Source organism: Charadrius vociferus, unplaced genomic scaffold, assembly GCF_000708025.1.
Source record: "Charadrius vociferus isolate BGI_N301 unplaced genomic scaffold, ASM70802v2 scaffold134, whole genome shotgun sequence".
Classification (NCBI taxonomy): Eukaryota; Metazoa; Chordata; class Aves; order Charadriiformes; family Charadriidae; genus Charadrius; species Charadrius vociferus.
This window is the reverse complement of record NW_009648333.1, coordinates 490,330-511,752: the sequence shown is the minus strand read 5'-3', so window position 1 is coordinate 511,752 and position 21,423 is coordinate 490,330. Positions and strand designations below refer to the sequence as shown.

Sequence of the window (21,423 nt, the reverse complement as noted above, 5' to 3'; positions counted from 1 at the left end):
TGAAGTAGCGTTCACCAGCAGCAGCCCGAGTTCTTCCTCATATGGAAAATGAATATGTTTGTGCACCACTTCACGGGCAAGGACTGTCGTATGACTCTACAGTCTGGTGGAGGCACTGGCCATGCTCAAAGAGAGCCTATAGACCGTGTGTAAACACGTAAAGGTGCGTGTAAACACGTAAAGGTGCATGTAAACATGTCAGGTTTCACTTCTTGCAGATTTATGTCAGTTGGGGTGTGATGCGATATGGTTTGTAACTGATGCACTCACGCTTGGCAAAAGTTCTTTAATATGCAGGTATTTACCCTATGAAAACTGTAGGTTAGGCATTGAAGCTTAACTGCAGGTTTTCCTGAATTCTTTGGTATTTTGGTTCATACTTAATCCAACTTGTGGAATCTCAGCAGGTTTGAGAAAAGACATTCTCCTACTTCGGGATACTATTAACATTTTTCTAGAGGTCTTTTGTTTGGTTTGGGGTTTTGTGTGGTTTTTGAGGAAAATGTTTGAGACTTCATTCTTTCAACCCTGCAAGCTCGTCTTGTTGCTGATTTTGATTACGTAGAATGTGTCAGTGAAGTCTGGGTGCTAAATAATCCATGTACTGAATGCTGTATTGTTTCTGAGCCTTTCAAAAAAGCAAGGGATTTTTTTTTAGATGTTTCTGTGTCAGGCGCTTTCTAGGCAATTTTGTTTTCTCGTTGCTGGGTGAGTTGCATGGTAAACCTCATGAGTTAGTGTCTCAGGCGATGAGCTCCCAGGGGACAGGCCGGCCTTCCAGCGCCCTCTCAGGAATGGAACTGAACAGTCTGACCAACCTTGGCCTGGTCTCTGGGGTGGCATCTGCCCTGCTCTTTCCTTCAGTGGCCTCAGATGAGGAGATAGACTTCGGGGGATTCAGATGCAAAAGCTCAGAACAAAGCAGTTATTCACTTGAGTATACATGGGGATTAAAAACCAAAGTTATAGCAGTAAAGGCCTATAAACACACTGATGTTTAATGGTCGTTCGTAGCTTTCATCAATTTTCTTCAGCCCTGTTACTTCCAAGCTTGGATAAGAAGCCCAGGAGTTTACCCTAGCTGAACCTGTTGGGATCCCCCAACTTTATATTTGGCTTCCTAAGCAGCCTTATTTTGATCATTATTTTCTTTCATGTTTGATTTTTTTTTTTTTTCCCCCTGTGGGCTTTTTTCTGCTTAACTGTGTACGGTCAGATGTTCAACAAGTATTACTAAATACAATTCTATCCTGCTTTTCACTTTATGATTATGATCTTTCCTGAACAGACTTCAAAGGAATGCTTGATTTATAAGACTGTGAGGATAGATTTGTATAGGTGAAGAGCTTTATTTTTTGTAGATTCCAAATTGCATCTTGAAGTATTTTGTTTAATGTTCACAGAACACTAATTCCAATTTTGCATCAGAAAGCAAAAAGAGGCACTCCTCATCAGGCAAAACAAGCTGTTCACTGTATACATGCCATATTTTCAAATAAAGAAGTGCAACTTGCACAGATCTTTGAGGTATGTCTTGCTTTTTAGTTTTTAAGATTTGTTTCTGTTCTTAATTGATACTAGTAATTAATGTTAATCTAATTTGTACTGTTTATTAACAGAGAACAGTTTATGAGGTCAGGAAGCCTACAGGTGCATGGTAGTCGAGATAAGTCATTAATCTTACAACAGAAAGTTATTAATGTTGGTGTCTTACAGTAACGATTTTGTAATATTCTGATATCTGATAGATTAGGTATTCCTTTCTGTCTACATGGGAATAGTTAGGGGAAAATAAGCTAAATATGCTGGACCAATCCACACTAAATCCCATGAGGCCGCATTTAGCAGATACTAAATGAGAGATAACATCCTGTACTTTCAAAATGTGTTGGATTACCATGCTTTAAGGTCTTTGCACATACAGCACTTTCTCACCGAGGAAGTTAGTGCAGGATAAGTACTCGACTATAAACTCAGACATTAGCTTGCAGCTTGCTTAGACAAGTTGTAAAGCAAAAAGTCACCTTATACAGAGCAGAGAGGTTATTACTTTTCACTGTAATCTCTTAAATAATAACATTATTAATCTGCACTTGTAAAATATCTCAGGTTCTTAATCTTGGCTGTCTTTGAACCTATGCATAATTCAGAAGTGTGAAAAGCTTTGAATTAAGCTTGCAGAGTTTGATCTCTGCTTAGACTTCTTCAAGAGTGCATGTTACCTCCCTAATACCAGAATACGATGCGAGGGTGATACAGCAGCATGGAATTATCCTGGTGACTGTTACTTGGAATGGAAATGCTGATCACTCATAGAAATGTCCCTGGTGGTTTCCAAGTTTTTTTTACCTGCTATTATTTTCTGCCATTTGCAGTTACGATTAAAGTTTTAACAACAACTGAATAGAACTGACTCACAGTTTTTCCCATGTCTCCCAGGTTTGAATGTGTTTCACTGTTAAAACAGGAAGAGAATATAAAATTTGTTTTATCTCATCTCGTGAGACTTTTGGTTGCTGTGTTAATTAGGAAATTGCATTCTTTCTCCATTTTTTTTATTCTCTGACTATTAATTCTTAAGGAAAAACTGTGAAACTCATCAGCAATCCAGCAGTAAAATAAATTATTTTTAGGCATGCTAGCTTACTTACATAGTTGAATTTTGAATTATTTTTTTCTTCTTCCTCAGCCTCTTAGTAGAAGTTTGAATGCTGATGTACCAGAACAACTTATAACTCCGTTAGTCTCATTGGGTCATATTTCTATGTTGGCTCCAGACCAGTTTGCTTCTCCAATGAAATCTGTTGTTGCAAATTTCATTGTGAAAGATCTCCTAATGAATGACAGGGTAAGATTTTCCTTTTTGTTAAATGAGTCAATAAAGGAACGTTCTGTAAATGGCTATTACAGTGGCAATTGCAGTATAAAAGATATTTATGTGAAAAAAAGCTTAGGCCATGACTTTGGGTTTTTTTCCATTTTTACTTTTGCATTTTCTGTATGGGTTGAAGCAGTTCTTAAACTTACATGAATTTCTGTAGTCAACAGGTGAGAAAAATGGAAAATTGTGGTCTCCAGATGAAGAAGTTTCTCCAGAAGTACTAGCAAAGGTGAGTGATCTGCTGTCAGTAATAATGTGTATATTTGAGATTAAAAATTTACTTTTTTTCCAAGTTGTGCAATGGAGAGTATTGGAATAAATCCCTTTGAGTACTTTTGTATTAGTCTCCTTAGAATATGCAGTGTTCTAGAGTTTTTGTGGATTATACACACAGTTATAGAACTGGTAGAAACTATGCATTTTGGTGTCTTCACTTACTGATATTAATTATGCTGAATGTTGAGAAAATTTAAGAGATTCAAAAGTTTTAGTTTTCCTTACAAGAAAGCTAATTTGACTTTACTGACTGTAAACACATTTGAAATAAATTGAGACCCTGATGAATTTTATTCATTCATCTTTATAGGCTATTTACTGTGAATCTAATTGTGGCCATTTCTAGAAATGTTTATCTAGTTGCTCTTATTTTTAATCATGTAGCAAGTATCCTGCATCCTCTAGATGCACTTGTGAGAAGACACTGAAGCATAGTTGAAATGTCCTGATGTCACAAAGACTGCTACTTCCTTCTTCACTCTGTAAATATTTACTGCTTCATTCTGTTCCTTTAAAAATGTATCAGCTCTAATGAATAGGATTCTATGGAAATTTCAATTTGACAGCAGTAGGTTTTAGTGCCTTATCAACTTTAGGAAGGAAGTTCATTGTCAATTTGTTCGTGTCTGATAGGTGCAAGCAATTAAACTTTTGGTACGCTGGCTGTTGGGTATGAAAAACAACCAGTCGAAATCTGCAAATTCCACACTCCGGTTATTATCAGCTATGCTCGTCAGTGAAGGAGACTTGACAGAACAGAAGCGAATCAGGTCAGATTTTGTTTCTTTCAGGCCTCCATCAATTTTGTTGTACAATTTAAAAGAATATTAATTCTTCTGGAGCTTTTTTGGAATTTTAAGGTGAGCGCAATGTTGGCTAATGGGATGATAGAAAAAGTATCTGATTGGAGTTTTAATATTAGGAGTGGAATGGCAGTATAAAAATACGCTTGATGCTCCGTCTTTCTTGTAATGTACTAATAATCTAAGACAGAACCCTGTAGATACCTTGATAGTAAAAGACACTCGAGAGAATAAAAGACCTGCAGGAACATCTTTGAAAACAATTGAGTGATGAGATTTAACACGCTCTTTAAGAGCTGGGTGATGTTGGGTGGAGCTTATTCATTCCAACAGTGAGGTAATGTACCTCATCTTCGTTCTGAGGGTGAAGAAGAAAAGAAAATTTGTGGCAAAAGTGTTGCTTTCATTTAGACAGTGATATGAAAACAAGAAACTTGACTCTTCTCATTTCACTACTCTACTGGAATTAGGTTTTTTGTGGGGAAGGCGGAGCACCTTACTGTCACAAATTTGGTTGGGTTAATTGAGCTTCATCTGAAGCTATAGAACTGTGATCTGATCTGACAGAGAAAAACCTTAATTGCTCATTGATCTTGTAAAAAGAAGAAATCGTGATACACAAGTAATTTTAAGGATAGTTGTGGTGAGGTGTTATTTTCTGGGTTTTTTTCCCTCTTGTGTTTGTATAGTAAATCGGATATGTCTCGACTGCGATTAGCTGCTGGTAGTGCAATAATGAAGCTTGCACAGGAACCCTGTTACCATGAAATAATTACCCCAGAACAGTTCCAGCTCTGTGCACTTGTCATTAATGTAAGTAACTGCATTTGAATTGAAGGGATTCTAATTGAGTTCATAGTCCTTAAGTCTAAGCTTTTGTTGCTGCGACACTGAGCATTTTCTATTTCTCACTGCAGCTTTCAATAGACTTCTTGAAATTTCAAATATTTATTGTGCTGCACCTGTTGATATTTTTAAAATGTCTCTCCTCATAATTCCATCTTGAATGCTTTTTTTTTTCCTTTTTTCTTTAAAACCAAGATTTTTATTATTGGACTCCTATGTTTTATGTTGCTATAGGATGAGTGCTACCAAGTGAGGCAGATATTTGCCCAGAAACTGCATAAGGCACTTGTGAAATTACTGCTCCCTTTGGAATATATGGCAATCTTTGCTTTGTGTGCCAAAGACCCTGTGAAAGAGAGAAGAGCACATGCCAGACAGTGCTTGCTCAAAAACATCAGTATACGAAGAGAATATATTAAGCAGAATCCTATGGCTAACGGTTAGTATTTCAGTAAAATTGGTTAATAATACAATAGTCAAATACTGAACTGGAAAGAGTAATCATTAAAACGAAAGCAAATTGCTTTTGTAAAGAAACACTGGATAATTTTAATTTGTTTCCTCATCTTTATATTAGACACATTCAAATCTAAATTTACTTAGTTTAGCAATAGCATAAACCAGGAAATACTTCTCGGTACATTGCTGAGAATTATACATGTAAAATACAATGCTGTTATTGTGGTACTTGTTTTGCTCAAAAATTAAATTTTGTTTTCTGATATTTTAGGCTTTATGACCTTCTTCCTGAAGTAAGATCAAGTATTGTAGTAGTAAAACTCATTCCTTTATTTTTAATGATTCATTAAAAGTAAAATTTGTAGGAAGAAAATGCAAGTCGAAATTTTACATTCCATATTTGAAAAAGTGTTTATTGTGGGGGGTGTGTGTGTGTATAATCTAGAGGTTATTTATGATTTTTCATTACTGTAGAAAAATTGCTATCCTTGCTGCCTGAATATGTGGTACCGTATATGATTCACTTACTGGCACATGATCCAGATTTCACAAAACCTCAGGATGTTGATCAGCTTCGTGATGTCAAAGAGTAAGTGTCAAATGATTCTAGAGTTGTTATGCTGAGAATTTTTCTGTGCTTGGAAAAAAATTATTAGGAAGAGGAATTGTTTTATCAACAGTATTTTGCAAAACTGTAATCTTGGAAATGTGTAACACTTTAATCAAGGGAAGAAGGCATCAACAACTGGTTAGCAGTATCTTCTGAAAGCCCAAATGGTAGCCTGTAGGTCACACCATAGTATACCAAATTAATAAGTTGTCTAGGCTTCTTTTAAAGTGAAGTAATGATTTTAGATTCTTGTATTTGTGCCTAGGAATATCTCTGGAATTTCTCAACGCACTTAAAGAGATGCCAAGTAATGTCAGTTCAAATATTTTGGAACTTATAAAATACAGAGCTTCTCCAAGACTTGAAAACGTAATGCCACTGACTCTGGGTCAGAGTCCTGCTTCACTGGAAGCTCCACCCCACCCCCTCGCCCCCCCTACTAGAATTCATGCTAAGTTTGCTGCTGACTCATCATTTGCAGTATACGTCTGCAGTGCAGGCTTAGTGCTTCTTAATGTGTTCGGCACAGATATTGTACACAAGCCTGTCATACAGAAGCTTGTTCTGTAGCCTTTCCAGTTAGAGACCTTCTTGTATGCCTCAAACCCAAGTATAACTTTTGTATTCCTCTGTCTTGTAATGAATTTTAAAAAATATGTACATTTTAAAACTTTTTAAAAATTGTTTAAGTGTCCCCCTCCTGCTTTAGTTTTAGTGTTTTGGTTTTTTTCTTGTACTTACTTTTGGTGGAACTGTGAGCTATGTTGTTTTGGTATTACAAAGACATTTATAACTACATACTACAATATACATTATCAGAAAAGTAGTTCATTCTTGGCACAAATAGACCAGTTTACATCATAATTCTTTACCTTCACCTGTGAGAGTCCAAGTCTGATTCTTTCTTTAAATGAAAAACTGAAGTTGTTCTGAGTTACTTGACTCACACCTGGTCAGAACCCGGAGTCAGTGAGGATTTCTTACCTAATCATCAAGTCTATATTTTGTCCCAGGACTTCCTGTTCCTGGCAACATCTGAAAGCACTCACTAGCCCGTACTTTATCCAAAACGCACAGAACAAGTTCTGATTCGCAGTTGTTGAGTTAATACTTTCTCTGAGAAGTGCTTTCTAGTGCACAGAGTTTTTTTGGACACCCCTTGTATAGCTCTCCTTTGTTGTCAAATTTCCTCCCTCATGTTTGTCACAGGCTGGCTGAACTAGCCAGAGAGGACTGCTCCAAACAAAGAAATACTCTGTACAGGAATTTTGGCAGGAATACTTCTCTGAAGAGTCTCCTGAGATAAATGCAAAACAGTTTTCTCGTATAATGTAATACACAGTTTCTTTCAAGAGTTCTGAGAGTCGTAGTGTTCACTTTAAAGTGTTAACATAGCTGCTTGCAAACTGGGAAAAGCAGACTGGCAGTGTGTTCTGTAGTTGTCTCCCTAGTTTGTCTTGGTTCTACATGGCCTAAATGCAGTCACGTAAAGTAAGTACATGCTTAGCAAGTTCCTTCACCATAATCTGGGATATTTATTCTTATGCAGTTTTTTTAGCTTGTTCCACAGAGGTATATTTGGTTTGAGTTTGTTTTTTATCTTGAGACAGTGTCTTTTTCTTCTGAATGCATATTCCAAAAGTACTGAAATGGATACAGAGAATGAATGTAATTTATGTGACCGTGTTCTTCTAGGTGCGTATTTTTCTACATGTGATCCCACTGTTGTTCTGGAAAGGTCTTGTTCGGGATTGATGATGATTTATTTAATTAGTTGATTTAGTGAGGAAATCAAGCTATTGAAGTTGACATGTGTTAACTGGGATTACAAGAGTAAAATTTGTCTTCAGTAGTAATCTTTGGACAATACAGGGTTTTGGAGAAGCTGGGTCAGTGTGTTATGTTATCGGTCCAGGATTCATCCCGTTTAAGTTCTTGAGAATACTGAATAGATGGATGCAAAGGTATCTAACACATTTATTTACCTATAGCCTTTGTAGCTGTTGGATGCACATAAAAATATAGATGTCTTATTTTATTTGAACACCAGATAACTATTTAAGTGTTTTGATGGAGCACAACCCTATCTTACTTTGAATTTTTGAGAAGAATGTTCCTTCATCTCTTGCGTTACAATCTTTAATTTGTATCAGTTAAGAAGACTGGGGCTTTTGTGGACAGGGAATTCTAATGTTCAGTCATCCTGTTTTTCTAGGTTTTTTTATTAGCCTCTTTCTACAAGCTAATCTCTCTTCCAGAGCTTTAGAACTAAATTAGCTACTGGCAAAGTTTGCATTTCTCAGACCCACCCATGCGTCTTTCCCAACCAAGTATTATTTTCCCATGTTATGACTGTTGTTGACCCTCTAGCCACGTGCAGCTCTGAAGCTTGATAGCAAATGATAGCGTGGACAAACTAGTTGTGCTTTATATCATAATTGAAAAATTCTTAAAACAAACTTTTAGTCAAAATATAATGGGTTCTCCCTATAAATAAACTAGATTTAAAGAAAGAAAAGTTGGAAAGCTAATTCCATTATGTCTATCTGTAAGATTTCTTTTCTGCCCATATGGAACATTAGCAAGAAACTGACCTGTTCAGTTCTGGATTTCCTCTCCTGTGTGAGTTCCAGTATTAAACCATGCAGTGTGGGTGACTGTCTGGCAGTGGTACGATTTGTTTAAGCCTGTTTTGAGTGTGGCCATGGTACATTGCTGATGGGAACGTAGACATAGCCCAAGACAGTGATTACAGAATTTCATCTAGATGAAGGTAGCACCAGAATTCTCACTTCTATTCATATTTGGAAGAGAAAGAGTTGATTGGTTGGCCAACGTTCACAGATATAATAGAGAAACACACTAATTTGGCAGATTTATTCCAAAGAGTATGATTAAGACTCTGTGCGTTGAAGGTCTAGACTCTGTTTACACCTTCAGATGATGTTATCTGTTTGTGATACCTTCAAATTGATTGTGGTTTCTTAAGAAAAAGCTAGTACAGCTGACAAAAATTTTAAGACATTGCTATAAGTGGGAGCTGCAGTATAAAAGCTAGAATGTAATTGCTTGTGGTTTTATGGCTTTTTAGGTGCCTGTGGTTCATGCTTGAAGTTTTAATGACAAAGAATGAGAACAATAGCCATGCCTTCATGAAAAAGATGGCAGAAAACATCAAGCTTACCCGAGATGCTCAGTCTCCTGATGAGCCAAAGGCCAATGAAGTAAGAAATGCATTTCAGATAAGTGTTGGGTGATGGGCTGAGTTTCACAAGCAGTTGATGAACAGGATTTGCAGGAAATCTGAAAGCACTAGCTCAGACATTTTTATGGTCTTTTAGAGAGAGTGATAATTGCGAGCATTGTCTGTTTGTTGCCAACCTCATACTTTCAGTACCTTGCTGACCTTATCCAGCACACAATACCTAATGAAGTGAATAAACAAAATTTGTTAAATACTCCTGTTACTGCCTGCCTGCCTTATTTTAACTCCTACTGCCTTGTTTCCTGACATAAGTATCTTCTGCTGTAGGGGGAAATACTGTATTATATGGCTACTGTTAAACTTACTCATGTCTAGCAGAGATGAGAAACCGTTTATGGTGATTTGATTAAGCAAGAGCATAGGCATGTAAACTACTACTAATTTTTATTAAATAGTATCATATGAAAAATGGGTACTTCTGTATGTGTGTGAAGAGCCAACAGTATGGTTAATGATGTTATTACAAAATATGTCCTTAGTGGTGATTATTTTAACACATTGATTAAAGTTTTTAAAGAACTACATTCTATGTTCACTGTAAAAACCGTAGGTAATTCCTAAAGCAGGACTTTTCTTTTTTTCTTCAGAAACTGTATACAGTATGTGACGTAGCACTATGTGTAATCAACAGCAAAAGTGCTTTGTGCAATGCAGATTCACCGAAGGACCCTGTATTGCCAACCAAATTTTTTACACAACCTGAAAAGGTAAACTTGTTCATTTTATTTCCAGAGTAAGGGGAAATACTTTGATTTTTATAACTGAGAGCTGGTTATCCCTGTAACATAGTATCATGAGTGGGAAAATGCGTATATTTTATCCTCGGCAGTTAAATTTTTTAACATCAGCTGTATGTTATGCTATCTATGTCTTATAAATGAGTGCCAGCAATGTTTGTAACCAGGTGAGAGCTAATTAGAATAAATATTGATATGTTAGCATGTTTTGATAGATCATTTCATTAAAGTGTTTTACAAGTGCATCTGAATATATGAGAATATGTGTATATTCTGACTCTATATCTGAATTAGAATGCAAAGCAGACAAAAAAGAAAAAGGGAACATTTCTATGTTCTCTATGGTATGTTTATATCTGTCAGTAGCTGTTTGGCTGTTTTGCTTGCTGTGCAAGTTGGTCTCCTGTTGCATCCTAATAGTCTTGGTGAGTACAGCTCTGCTGTCAGCAATAGCACTACTGTTCTTTGAGGCATACTTCTAAAAAGTATAAGTAGTTCTCTGGCCCAGACCTGATGGCAGTACTGAAGAATGCATTTCACATTTTTCAGTGTCTTAGACTGGTAACTAGCAGCCTTTCCAGAGTCTGTTTAAGCAAAACTGTGAAATGGCAGATGCCATGGTGACAGGGAGCTGGTGTCTGTGATAGCTACCTGCATTCACATTTAGTGTTTTGGTCTGTGTAAACTGTAGTCAGAATGACAAAGGTAGCAACTTTCAACCTCTTTTCTTCTCTTTGGACTTCCCCTTAAAAAAACATAAGTGAAAAAATAGGGAGGGCAGTTTTGCTTTACTTCAAATGATTCATGTCATTCAAGAAGAAAAACTGTTAATCCCAACTTCAAGTATGGCATACTGTCATTCAGTAATGCTCGCTACAAATCTCCTTCAAAATACTAGTTTGACTTGTCTTTATTAGATTGACTCATTTGTCAGCAGGTTGCGTGATGTGAAGTATCTGTAGCACTTGATAGTAGCATCTAATTTGAGAAGTCAGTCATGTATGTATTAAAAAACAACTACAAGATTGAGAGACCGTAGAGAAGCTGATTTTTATTTTATTTTTTATACAGGATTTCTGCAATGACAGGAATTACATTTCAGAAGAGACAAGGGTTCTTCTTTTGACAGGCAAGGTACTGTATTTTGAGAAGTTACATTTCATTGAATATTACTTGTGATTTTTTTTAAAATGTCCTGGACTGCTGTAGTTCAAAAATTGTATTAAGATTTTGTGTACAATAATTGGTGTTTCTTTTACTTGATGGCATAATTAATGCCTTTAACATACTGCCTGGTGAGTACACAACACCGAGATTGTTACCGGCGCACTGAGGCATAGGTTCTTGATTAACTACAGTTTTTCGCATAACTGCAGGTTTTTCCTTTATTGACATAAGCATGCCATAAATTATGATGCAGATACTTAATTGTGACACCACTAGCATTGGAGGTCTTAAATTTCAATCTTAATATTTTTAACATAGATGTTAATGCTGCTAAATTTAACTGCAAACATCTACACCCTATTGAACATCTCATTTTACTTCAGACATAATTCACGGGGGACAGAAAATACCAGTGGAGGATGGCAAAACCCCCCAAACAAACAAAAAAACCCATAAAAAACAGACCCTATTTTGATGCCTTTTTCCCATCAGCTGTCCTTTCTTGGGATTATGAAACTGTCTTTTCTAGGTTCTGGCTAAATTATGTTGGAATGCTTTTTAATCTAGCTCAAAAAATTAGAAGTTTTTTTTTCCTTGAGCTTAGTGAAAGAATGCTGGCTGATATAAAAATCCTGAGAACAGTATAAATAATGTTTTTAATAGAAATTTCATGTGTATTTATTAATTTTCATGTTCTGTGTTCCGTGAACTGTTACTGCATTAGTTTCCAAAGTCTTCAGTAAGAGTAATTTGTGGTAATTGTTCATTGTAAGGGTAGAGACAAATGATCCCTCTGTAAATAGCCATTAGCATTTACAGTTGCTTCTTTTTGCACTGATTTTTCATTTATACAAAAAGTTTCCGCTATCAGAGCAGTTCACGTGGGTGAGGTTTGCTCAGCTGGCAGAATCCTGCTTCTCCTCACTTCGTGTTCACTCTGTGAGACCAGGCTGGAGCTGGTGTCAGTGGGCTGGATTGGCATTGCCTTAGGAAGGGAGGAGGCAGACAGAAGATCACCTTCTGTGGCAGCAGGCAGTACCAAACTGGTGCTTTAAGTATCTCAGAAGAGTGTCTCTCTCTACTGCTGTAATTGTTTCACGTTTGATAACATTCAAAAATAATCAAGCAAGCATTTGTAACTTGGAAGCAAGTTTAGTTGTTTTTATAAACTTAACTGCATTCCTTTTTTGATATGGCATTCAGCAATTTAAAGAAAAGCTGTGTCTTAACTACAAAAATCATGCTTATTTAAGACAGACTTTTCTCATGCATTCTGTTAAAATAAGGGGGGGATGTCCACTACCAAGATGATATTATTTAGGTAATTTTCAGTGTTCTGGGAACATGGACATTTATTCCATGCTCTAATGGAATGCACACTCGCCTCTTTTTCTGTCTACCTCCATTTTGGAAAACACTGATGTATAAGGATATCCCACTGACTCAGACCGTGGTCCTTTTTGGTCTGGTATTGCTCTCCCAGAGGGAGAGCCACTTTCTGCAGTACATTCCCCCCTCCCACTCCCCCAGCATTTGTAATTTTTATAATGGGATGCTAGACTCCCTCTGTGGATCTTGTTTCGATATCTGCTTATGGGCTTGTTCACAAATTTGTCTGCTCTGGTTCCCATGCTCTGCCTTCAAAATCTCTTGTGGCAGTAGGTGCCAGAAATTTGCAACCTGCTGGTTGTGCAGAAGCACTTTGTTTTCTTCCTTAAGCATGTTCTCTCTCCTATTAGTTGCACCAAATGCTTCCTGCTTTTTATAAATACTCAGTAAATAGAGCAAATCAAACATTGTAAGAATAATATATTTAAATAAATGTTGTGCAGTCCTAGCACGAGGATGATGCAGCTATTAAACATGTGCCTCAGTAGCAGGCCATTTCTACAGAGATTGTTGCCTTTTTTACTGGCCACATGTTTTCCAGCGGCTGTGGTATCTCTCTTCTGCCTGCTCCTTCAACACACGGGAATTAATTTTTCTTGTGAGAACGTCTTAATAAATTAACTTGGTCTCCGAGGAAATGTAAAATTACATGAAGAATGTGACATGCCGGTTATGAAAACTTCCTTGACTTTTCTCCAGAGACAAAATAAAATAAAAAACTTCCTACTGCCTACCCAGCCTGACCAAATTAGTCAACAGAAACCAGCCCTAGCAAGATCTAAAATACCGTGACTGTACTGGAGAACCCCAGAATAGATAGAGGGTGTTAAAAATATTTTTACACTGGCTTTTTGTATAGTAAGTGTATACGTTTTCTACTGTTGTAGTGAACCTAATTCTGCATTACCTTTTGGAAAGCATTTCCCAGAGGTGCTTTGCCGTGCAAATATAGGATGTTGACGCACCTTTTCAGTCCCTAATATCTAACATTCTGGGTTTCATTGGGACTTCTCTACCTGCTATCCCTTCAAAGTGTGAGAGAAAGCAAGGCAATTGATGCAGTGCTGTTAAGTGATGAGAAATAAAAGCAGGATAGACAGTGGTTTTTAAGTGAAGAGGAGGTTTGTAGCTCTAAACTGACGGCATCGTGATTGAGACTGTTAATCCAGGAAAAGTATTTTAAAATACTCAAGGAAATATTTTAAAAATTAAATATGTATCTGAAGTTCCCATTTTTAAGATTAAATATTTTCTTTTAGCCAAAACCAACTGCTGTATTAGGTACAGTAAACAAACCATTATCTGCAACTGGAAGGAGACCGTATATTAGAACTACAGGATCAGAGACTGGAAGCAATATCAGTGTAAACTCTGAGCTGAGCTCTTCTGCAGGAAACAGATCAAGGTACACGAGTGTGAAATTTTTCATCAGCTGTTTTTCTTCATGTTCTCCAGTGTGCTTGCATGTTTTAGAACAGGAGATGATTTCATGTGTGTGCCTATGTGTTTGAAGAGCATCTTTATTTTGTCCAGTTTTAAAAAATGTAATAATTCTCTACAGGTAGAATTTCCATCTTTGCTTCTTTTTTTTTTTAGTAAACAAAAACTCAGTACAGTGTTTAGGTATGTCCTGCCTGTAATTACATATAATACAACAGAAGAGACACTATACTGTCTGAAATTTTGGTGGTTAATATTCATAATATTTTTACATCAAAAAATACATTAATTGAAGACAACAGCTCAGCCATAATTAATAGTAAACAGATTTTGCAAGTCACACATTTTTGATGTATAAATCAGGATTAATCCTGATCGGTAACAAGTAACATTTTTTTATGTAGATGAAGTATTCTGACCTATTTAAGATTAGGAACAATTAAAAAGAGCTTGCTGAAGAGGATCAGGATCTGAGCGGAAAGATGCAACATGATTATAATATTTGGTCTTTTTTCTAGTAAGTGTTATTCTTATATGGATCTAGAGTTTTTAAATTTGTCATAAATCTGGAGAAACAATTTCCACTTTCAAATTTTAAGATTGTTTAATTTGTTTTGGGATTGATTACCTGGCTAAGATAAATGGGTAAAGAAAGGAGAGGAAGTCAGCTCTAGTTGCTACGTTTCATAAGGCCAAAGGGAAGTATAACTCAGTTCAGAATTTGTTCTGGAAGTATGCATGATGTTGTAATAATCTTGATTTTTTTTTTTAACTATTTTGTTTTTAAAACTACTGTGTGTTTGTGTAAATTAACTTGGAAGTTTGAGCATTGCTGGTCTTTATTTTTCTTCATTACCTTTGCCAGTATCAGCTTTTTCTATATGGCAAAAGAAAATGGCCTCATTTAGAGCATTGGTCTTAAGTTTGCAAAAATAATGATATGGCATTGTGTCTGTGATAAAGAGATTTGGTTCTGTGATAGTGACTAGCCAGTCACTTTCAGACTGTTCCCAGTTCTGGGAAAGAAAATGTAAGTGTGGACCCAGTTAAATTCAACCCTTTTAAAAACTAATTTACCCTGTCTGCATTTACTTTTTTTTAATTATTATTTTATTTCATTTTTTAAAATAATTGAAAACATTTTTCTTCTTTTGTTTTGTATATTTTGGGTTTATTTTGTCTTGAATTATGCTACCAGGGAACAAAGTTCGGATATATCAGAAACTGGGGTCAGTGAAAATGATGAAAATCCCGTGAGGATTATTTCAGTCACACCAGCAAAGACAGAACCTGTGAAAAATAAGGTATGTCTGGGGATTTTATGGACTGTGTCTCCATAATAAGTTTGGCATTGGGGGTTTATTCTGTGCACATCAGTGCAGGTGGTCTCTGAGGAACTGGTAACATCCAATTTTATTTCATGTAGTTGTATCACTTTCCTAGCCCAATAGAAGACCCCTTATTTTCAAAACTACTATTTATTTTATCCAGAGTAATTAACAGAGCTCATGTGCTCAAAAATAGCACAGGCAAATCGGAAGGGACTTCCTTCCTTTTTGTAAAATTCCAAAAGATTCCCACCTTTATTCTATGTTTTTCAGTATAAATAACAGTAAGGCTGTGATTCAGAGTGAAGGTTGACACCTGTAGCTTTAACTAAAGATATTCCCAGGAAAATGTCTGGTGGTCCTCTAGCATGAAATAAACATCTAACTTGTGGACCATGTCGCAACTAAAATATTATTTAAACTTTAAAGATTTATAATGCTCTCCCCCCCTTCCATTAGACAGAGAAGATCATACCTAAATCATAATGATTTTTTAACTTATAAAATGTACAGTTGCATGAGGTTTAACAAAGGTAAATGTGAAATCCTGCACCTGGGATAGATTAAACTCAAGCAGCAGTACAACATGCTGGGATCTACCTGGCTGGGGTGTAGGTTGGCCCAGAAGGACCTGGCGGGGACCATCCCAGTGGATAAGCAGCGGAGCACGAGTCAGCAGTGTGCCTTGGCAGCGGCGAGGGCAAGCTGAGCCCTGGGCTGCATCAGCAAGAGTATAACCAGCAGATTGAGGGATGTGATTATTCCACCCCATTTGGCATTCATTAGGCCACACCTGGAATACTGTGTCCAGAATACTCTGTCCTCCCCAGTTCAATTGAAAAACTGGAAAGAGCTTTGCCGAGGCCCCCCAAGCTGACAAAGGCTTGGAGAAGTTGTCGTGTGAAGAAAGTTTGAAAGTGTTGGGTTTGTTTAGCCTAGAGAAGAGAAGCCTTGAGGAGATTTTTCAATATCTAAACGGTATTTATGGAGAAGATGGAAGTACTGTCTTCTCAAGGCTGCATGGTGAACAGGACAAAAGGCTACAGGCAGGAATTGCTTCAGGGTAAATTCCGTCTGGATGCCAGCAAAAAAAAAAGAAAGAAAAAAATCTACCACTGTAATAGGTTGCCCAGAAGAGTGGTGGAGTGTAGCTGTTCGTGGCTTGGCTTGTTGAGGGCCCTGGATAACCCCTGAGACCTTGCTTTCAACAGAAGGTTCCGCCAGATGATTTCCAGAGGTCACTTCCAACCTAGATGATTCTGTGATTTTAAAATCAAAATAGATGTTTGTAATAATGTAGGGATATATAGATGATTCATGCTGTACATGTTTTAAGAAGTTATATATTTACTCAGTCTTTTTTGATTAGATGAAATCAGAGTAATAAGCAGGTGGTTTGGATTTGTATTGCCACATAGAAAAGTTAGTTTTTTCTTAATCTTTTAAAATAACATCCACATGATATTCACACTCATGAGGTAATGAAGAAGAAAAAAATCTTTCCCAAATTTCAACGTATGGTTCCCTTTTCTTCTTCTTTTTCCCCATGTTATACTTCAGAATATATTCTGAATATATATAACTTTTATATTTCAGAATAACACCATAATGGTGTTATTCTGAAAAGTTAGAGAAGTTAGGCAAAGCATTTAGGAAATAAAGCTTCGAAAAGGCTTTCTGGGTTCTTGAAACCTGACTTAAGTTGAAATTTTCAGAGTGGTTATCTGTAAAGTTCTTATGTATAGAAGTTATAAATGTCTGCTATGAAGCTGCTAGAACAGTAATAAAAAAATCAGAGACTGCCTGACTGACTTAAACGTTTAAGAAATAATGGTAGACTATTTAACAAAAAAGTCCTTGGTTCAGACACAGCACTTAAGACCACGCACGATTGTAATTGGTGTGTTTGGAATTGGTAAGTCATCCCAGCCATTCTCCTTCCAAACCCTTTACTCTGCTCCGTCTCCTAACTGTCTCGGAAGCCAGTGTTCAAATGAAGGTCCATCACCCAGTTGCTTCCTCTTTGTTTCCATATGAATACTTTTCTGTGTAGAGACCTATAGAGCCACTACTCTTTGTTTCACGTACACAGATGCCGCTTCATGAAATTTAATTGCTTCCATTACTTTGTTTAGTGTAACGATAAAAACATGCGTGTAGGCCATACCTATTCAGACATGGCAAAAAGTTAACAAAGACAGCAAGTTTCATTTGTGACTAGGTCTTTTATTCCCTGCAAGCTTTGGTTTTTTCCTTTTATTTAGGGTTTTAGTAATCTGCACCTTTACTGAATGTTGGTCTCAAAACTTGCATATATTGAAGTAAATATCATTTGCTGTACTGGAATCCTTACTCTTGCTCCTCAGTTCTCTCCTGCCAGTTGGCAGAGGCAGTAAAAGGAGCTTGTCCAGAAGAACCGTCATGGGGGGAGCTGAGATTATTATTAGTCTTCCTGTAATCTCACTTTTAAGCAACTGCGTGCAGGTATTAACATTGCACACAATGTAGAGAATCTTTTTGCAAAGTTAATGGCTGAAATCCCATTTAGTACAACTTTTTACTAGGTCTAAGCCCATGTGATGTGTTTTTATAAGAACACTTACCTCCTCTTTTATAAACTCATGTTTCTGTCAGATGGAGTTAAGAATTTGAGTTTGCCTTTGGGAATCTTTTTTTTCATCACGTTCATGATTTTTATTTTCTAGGAGATTAATTCTGATCAGGCTACACAAGGAAACAGCACTGAACGTGGGAAAAAAAGAACAGCAACAGCATCTGGAACTGAGAATATTCATCAAAAAACAGAAGAAAAAATTGTAGATGAAACAGGACCATCACTCGCAGCAAAAACCAGGAGAGGGCGTCCACCCAAACCTGAACCTCAGGGTACCACTGCAAAAAATGAGGAAACAAATAAACCACCTGTCAGGGGAAGGAAAAGGGCAGCAGTCAGTCAAGAAAGTCCAGGGAGTTTAGAGGCAGGTAATGCCAAAGCACCAAAACAGCAAGACACAGCAAAAAAGCCAGCAGCAGCACAGAGACAAATTGATCTACAAAGGTAAAAATAAATAAATAAATACATAAATAAATGGGGGGGGTGGGGAGGGCCCTTCCTGTCTTAAGATAGACCCTGAATTTATAATTGTAACAGATCTAGCATAGTTAAAGGGCACAACTAAACCATAATGATTTATAAACGCCGTGGTCCAATGTATATTGTGTAGTGTTCTGTAAATACCAGGGCAGCTGGAATTGGAGAATTGGAGAAATGAATTTGTTTGATCAGAACAGAATAAGCTAACCTGTTCTCACCACATTTTATTTTTTGTTTGTTGCATCCTGGTTCCATTTACTAGCATTGCTTGTGCATTCATTAATGTCAAGTACATAGGAATTCAAGTGCTCTACTCTGCTTCAGTTCATTGATTACAAAAGCTTGAAAACCGACCATCTTTAATGAACAGAACAAATTTTAATTCTAACTGTAATTCTTTTTTGATATTTTTGAGTCTGTGCTTGTTTAATATTAACAGTATTTTAATATATATTTTAAGTAAATCAAAAGCTGAATTTGGACCTGTGTAAACTACAAACCAGCTCTTGGATGACAATTTATTTTTCTGTACCCTAGTATTGAAATGTGTTGATTGATTTCCAATATAAACAAACCACAAATGCGCATAAACACTGAGAAATTTGTTTAGCTGAATCTGATACAATAATAATTTTAATGCAAAAGTGTCCAAAGTTGTAGAGCGATAAGATAAGGTCAGCAAACAACTGTGCTGGAAGAAATCACAAATTAATCTAAAGGGTGAAAGAATCATTGGAATGGTTTCTTTCTAGAGATTTTGTAAATGGAAGATCTTGCAGAGAACCTTGATCAAAAAGAAATACCTTTTCCTCTTAGAGCAAGGTTTAGTGAATTGTTCAGTCTTCCACGAGAGTGATATTTGCGTACTGCCTTGCAATGCTTGTTTTATACATCAAATTTCTTTAAGTCTTCATAACAAATTGCATTATCTGTAGTCTTTAATAAGCCACCTGTATCAGATAACTTCTTTAAAATATATAGTACCATAGTGTTTCTTGAAAAAAACCACCAAAACATTGTTAACGTTTTTCAGAAGCCAGGTGCTTGGAAGTGATGGAGATTCACTGTTGGAGATAGACTCAAGTCCAGAATATTCCCAAAATGCAATGGATCTTTTTAAGGCCTGTGGGAGCAGCCAGGAAGATACTGAGGATACAGAGATAGCAGAGGGAGGCTTCCTTAAGGTGTAGCAGGCATCTTATATAGGACAATTCTCTGTGCTTTATTGTAGCTTATACAGCAAGGAATCAAAGAAAATTGTCTGTCTTCTAGAAAAATGTATGTTAAAACAGCTGTGTTTGATAGGGTTTTTTTTTGCTTTTAAGTAGAAATGTACAAGTTACTGTAAATAGTTGAAAAATATTTGAAATAGTGCTTGTTCTTAAGTAAGACAGGCTATTCTTATTAGAACAAGTTACTGTTCTTGTTCGCTTATTCCAGTGAAAGGTATGGATAAATGTATTTCTGTTTATGCTGGAAAAACATTACTCAGTTACGGAATTCCTCTTATTCAACTTGTGTATTTCCAAGTTGATCAGGAAGTTGCACTATACAATAAGGAAATTTAGTTATATTCAATTAATTATGTAGTCATTGAGATGGAGTTGGAAGAATCACAGTATAAAGACTGTGAAAGCTAAAATGTGAACAGTATAGGTAGTATATTGATTCTGAATCAATTGTAATTCCTGTGTCCTTACAATTAACTTTAATTTCCTTTTCTCCCCCCAAAAAGGTAAAAAGAAAACTCGCTCGAAAAGGGAGGAAATGAAGGCCGAATAAAGGCATGCTCCAAGCTTCTGCAAAAACTAGGATTCAGAAATTTCCTGTACAGGAACTGAAATTACTTCAAAACACACAGCTTTCAGCTCTGAAACCAGAAGGAAAACTATGCTTCCCTTTCACAAGAAATTAATCCTTCTCAATGGAAATGTAAAGCAGAAACTCTTGAGAAAGAGGCTAAAAGCATCTGTACTTATTTCCCCAGAGACTTTTTTTATGAAAAGTCAATAATTAAGCAAATTGCTTAACACTTGGTTCCAGTTCCTGCATTCTGGAGTTTAAAAGTGTATTTACACCATTAATTTTCATGCTGCATTTTTTTTTAAAGAAAGTCAGAGGAGGTCCTTACACTGACATTGAAAATTCACGATCCTAGAGCCAGGTATTCCCATGTTTCACAGAAAAAGTAGAAGTCTACTGAATGGATTTTAAACAAGACTAGAGGAAAAAAAAAATAACAAAAAAATTTTTTTGCTTTACTTTTGGAGACTGTTTTATGTATAATTCTTTCTGCCTGCCTACTTTTCTGCAAAAATAAGATGTACAGATTTCAGTTCCCTGCTATGAAAAGTCATGTGGTGGCAATTTTATAAATGTTGCTTTCTGATTTTTATCAGAGTGGGAAAGTAATCACTTAAAATTATTATTAATTCACAAGTAGACATTTCATTTTTTAATTTTCCCTCCATTTTAGTTTAATATAATTTGCAATAAATGTACATATTGATGTTTGTTTTATAAAAACATATATCACTTTTAAGTGTTTTTACTCCTGCGGTTCTGTTGGAATATTCTAAATTTTAAAGGAGTAAAGACAGTCCAGCATTTGATTTTATAATGTTTGTCACCAGATTTTTATTATTGATGTAAAGAAAAAAAAAAATCAATTTTTAAAAATAGTTGGACTTTGGCAGCTTTGTAAGGAAAGTTGGAAATGTTTAGGATTGCTCTCAATTTTAAGCATTGTGCTGATTGGAAGTAAGTCTGTTTTGCATTTTGTCTTCCTGTCCAGGCTCATTTTTTAATGTTTATTTTAGAAGATTGTTGCATCAATATTATGTTTCCTGGCATTGTTCAGCATAGATACAGTGTACACTTTTATGTACACATGATCATATTTAAGTTTGTTGCATAAAATAAACGCTTCTAGGTGTCATGTGGCAGTCTTTTTTTATTTTTTTATTTTTTATTTTCTTTTGCAGAAAACTACTTGCTATATCTGTGCATGGTCTTGGATGTTCATCGAAATACTGTATTGAGCAAAGAAGCTGTCATGCAGACAGTCCATGGTTTGAAAGAGAGGGGTTTTAGGTGAAGCTACAGTGCTTTGTCTTGTAAAGTTGTAG

General features: G+C 36.2%; 1 protein-coding gene across 2 annotated transcripts in view; it reads left to right on the top strand.

The window, feature by feature from the left end:
- The window catches only part of PDS5A (PDS5, regulator of cohesion maintenance, homolog A (S. cerevisiae)), an 81,723-nt gene extending 60,490 nt beyond the window's left edge, over positions 1 to 21,233 (top strand). Inside the window, exons 19-32 of one of the 2 annotated variants that reach the window (XM_009884945.1) lie at positions 1,404 to 1,527; positions 2,690 to 2,848; positions 3,042 to 3,110; positions 3,791 to 3,927; positions 4,650 to 4,773; positions 5,041 to 5,245; positions 5,740 to 5,854; positions 8,967 to 9,099; positions 9,728 to 9,847; positions 10,949 to 11,011; positions 13,693 to 13,838; positions 15,072 to 15,177; positions 17,907 to 18,259; positions 20,031 to 21,233. In XM_009884945.1, coding sequence (XP_009883247.1) covers positions 1,404 to 1,527; positions 2,690 to 2,848; positions 3,042 to 3,110; positions 3,791 to 3,927; positions 4,650 to 4,773; positions 5,041 to 5,245; positions 5,740 to 5,854; positions 8,967 to 9,099; positions 9,728 to 9,847; positions 10,949 to 11,011; positions 13,693 to 13,838; positions 15,072 to 15,177; positions 17,907 to 18,259; positions 20,031 to 20,034 — 1,858 coding nt within the window. In that variant the 3' untranslated portion in view covers positions 20,035 to 21,233. Of the gene's footprint in view, positions 1 to 1,403; positions 1,528 to 2,689; positions 2,849 to 3,041; positions 3,111 to 3,790; positions 3,928 to 4,649; positions 4,774 to 5,040; positions 5,246 to 5,739; positions 5,855 to 8,966; positions 9,100 to 9,727; positions 9,848 to 10,948; positions 11,012 to 13,692; positions 13,839 to 15,071; positions 15,178 to 17,906; positions 18,264 to 20,030 lie in introns of those variants that run through there. The other variant, XM_009884946.1, reaches the window with a different exon arrangement.
- Positions 21,234 to 21,423: the final 190 nt, after the last annotated feature.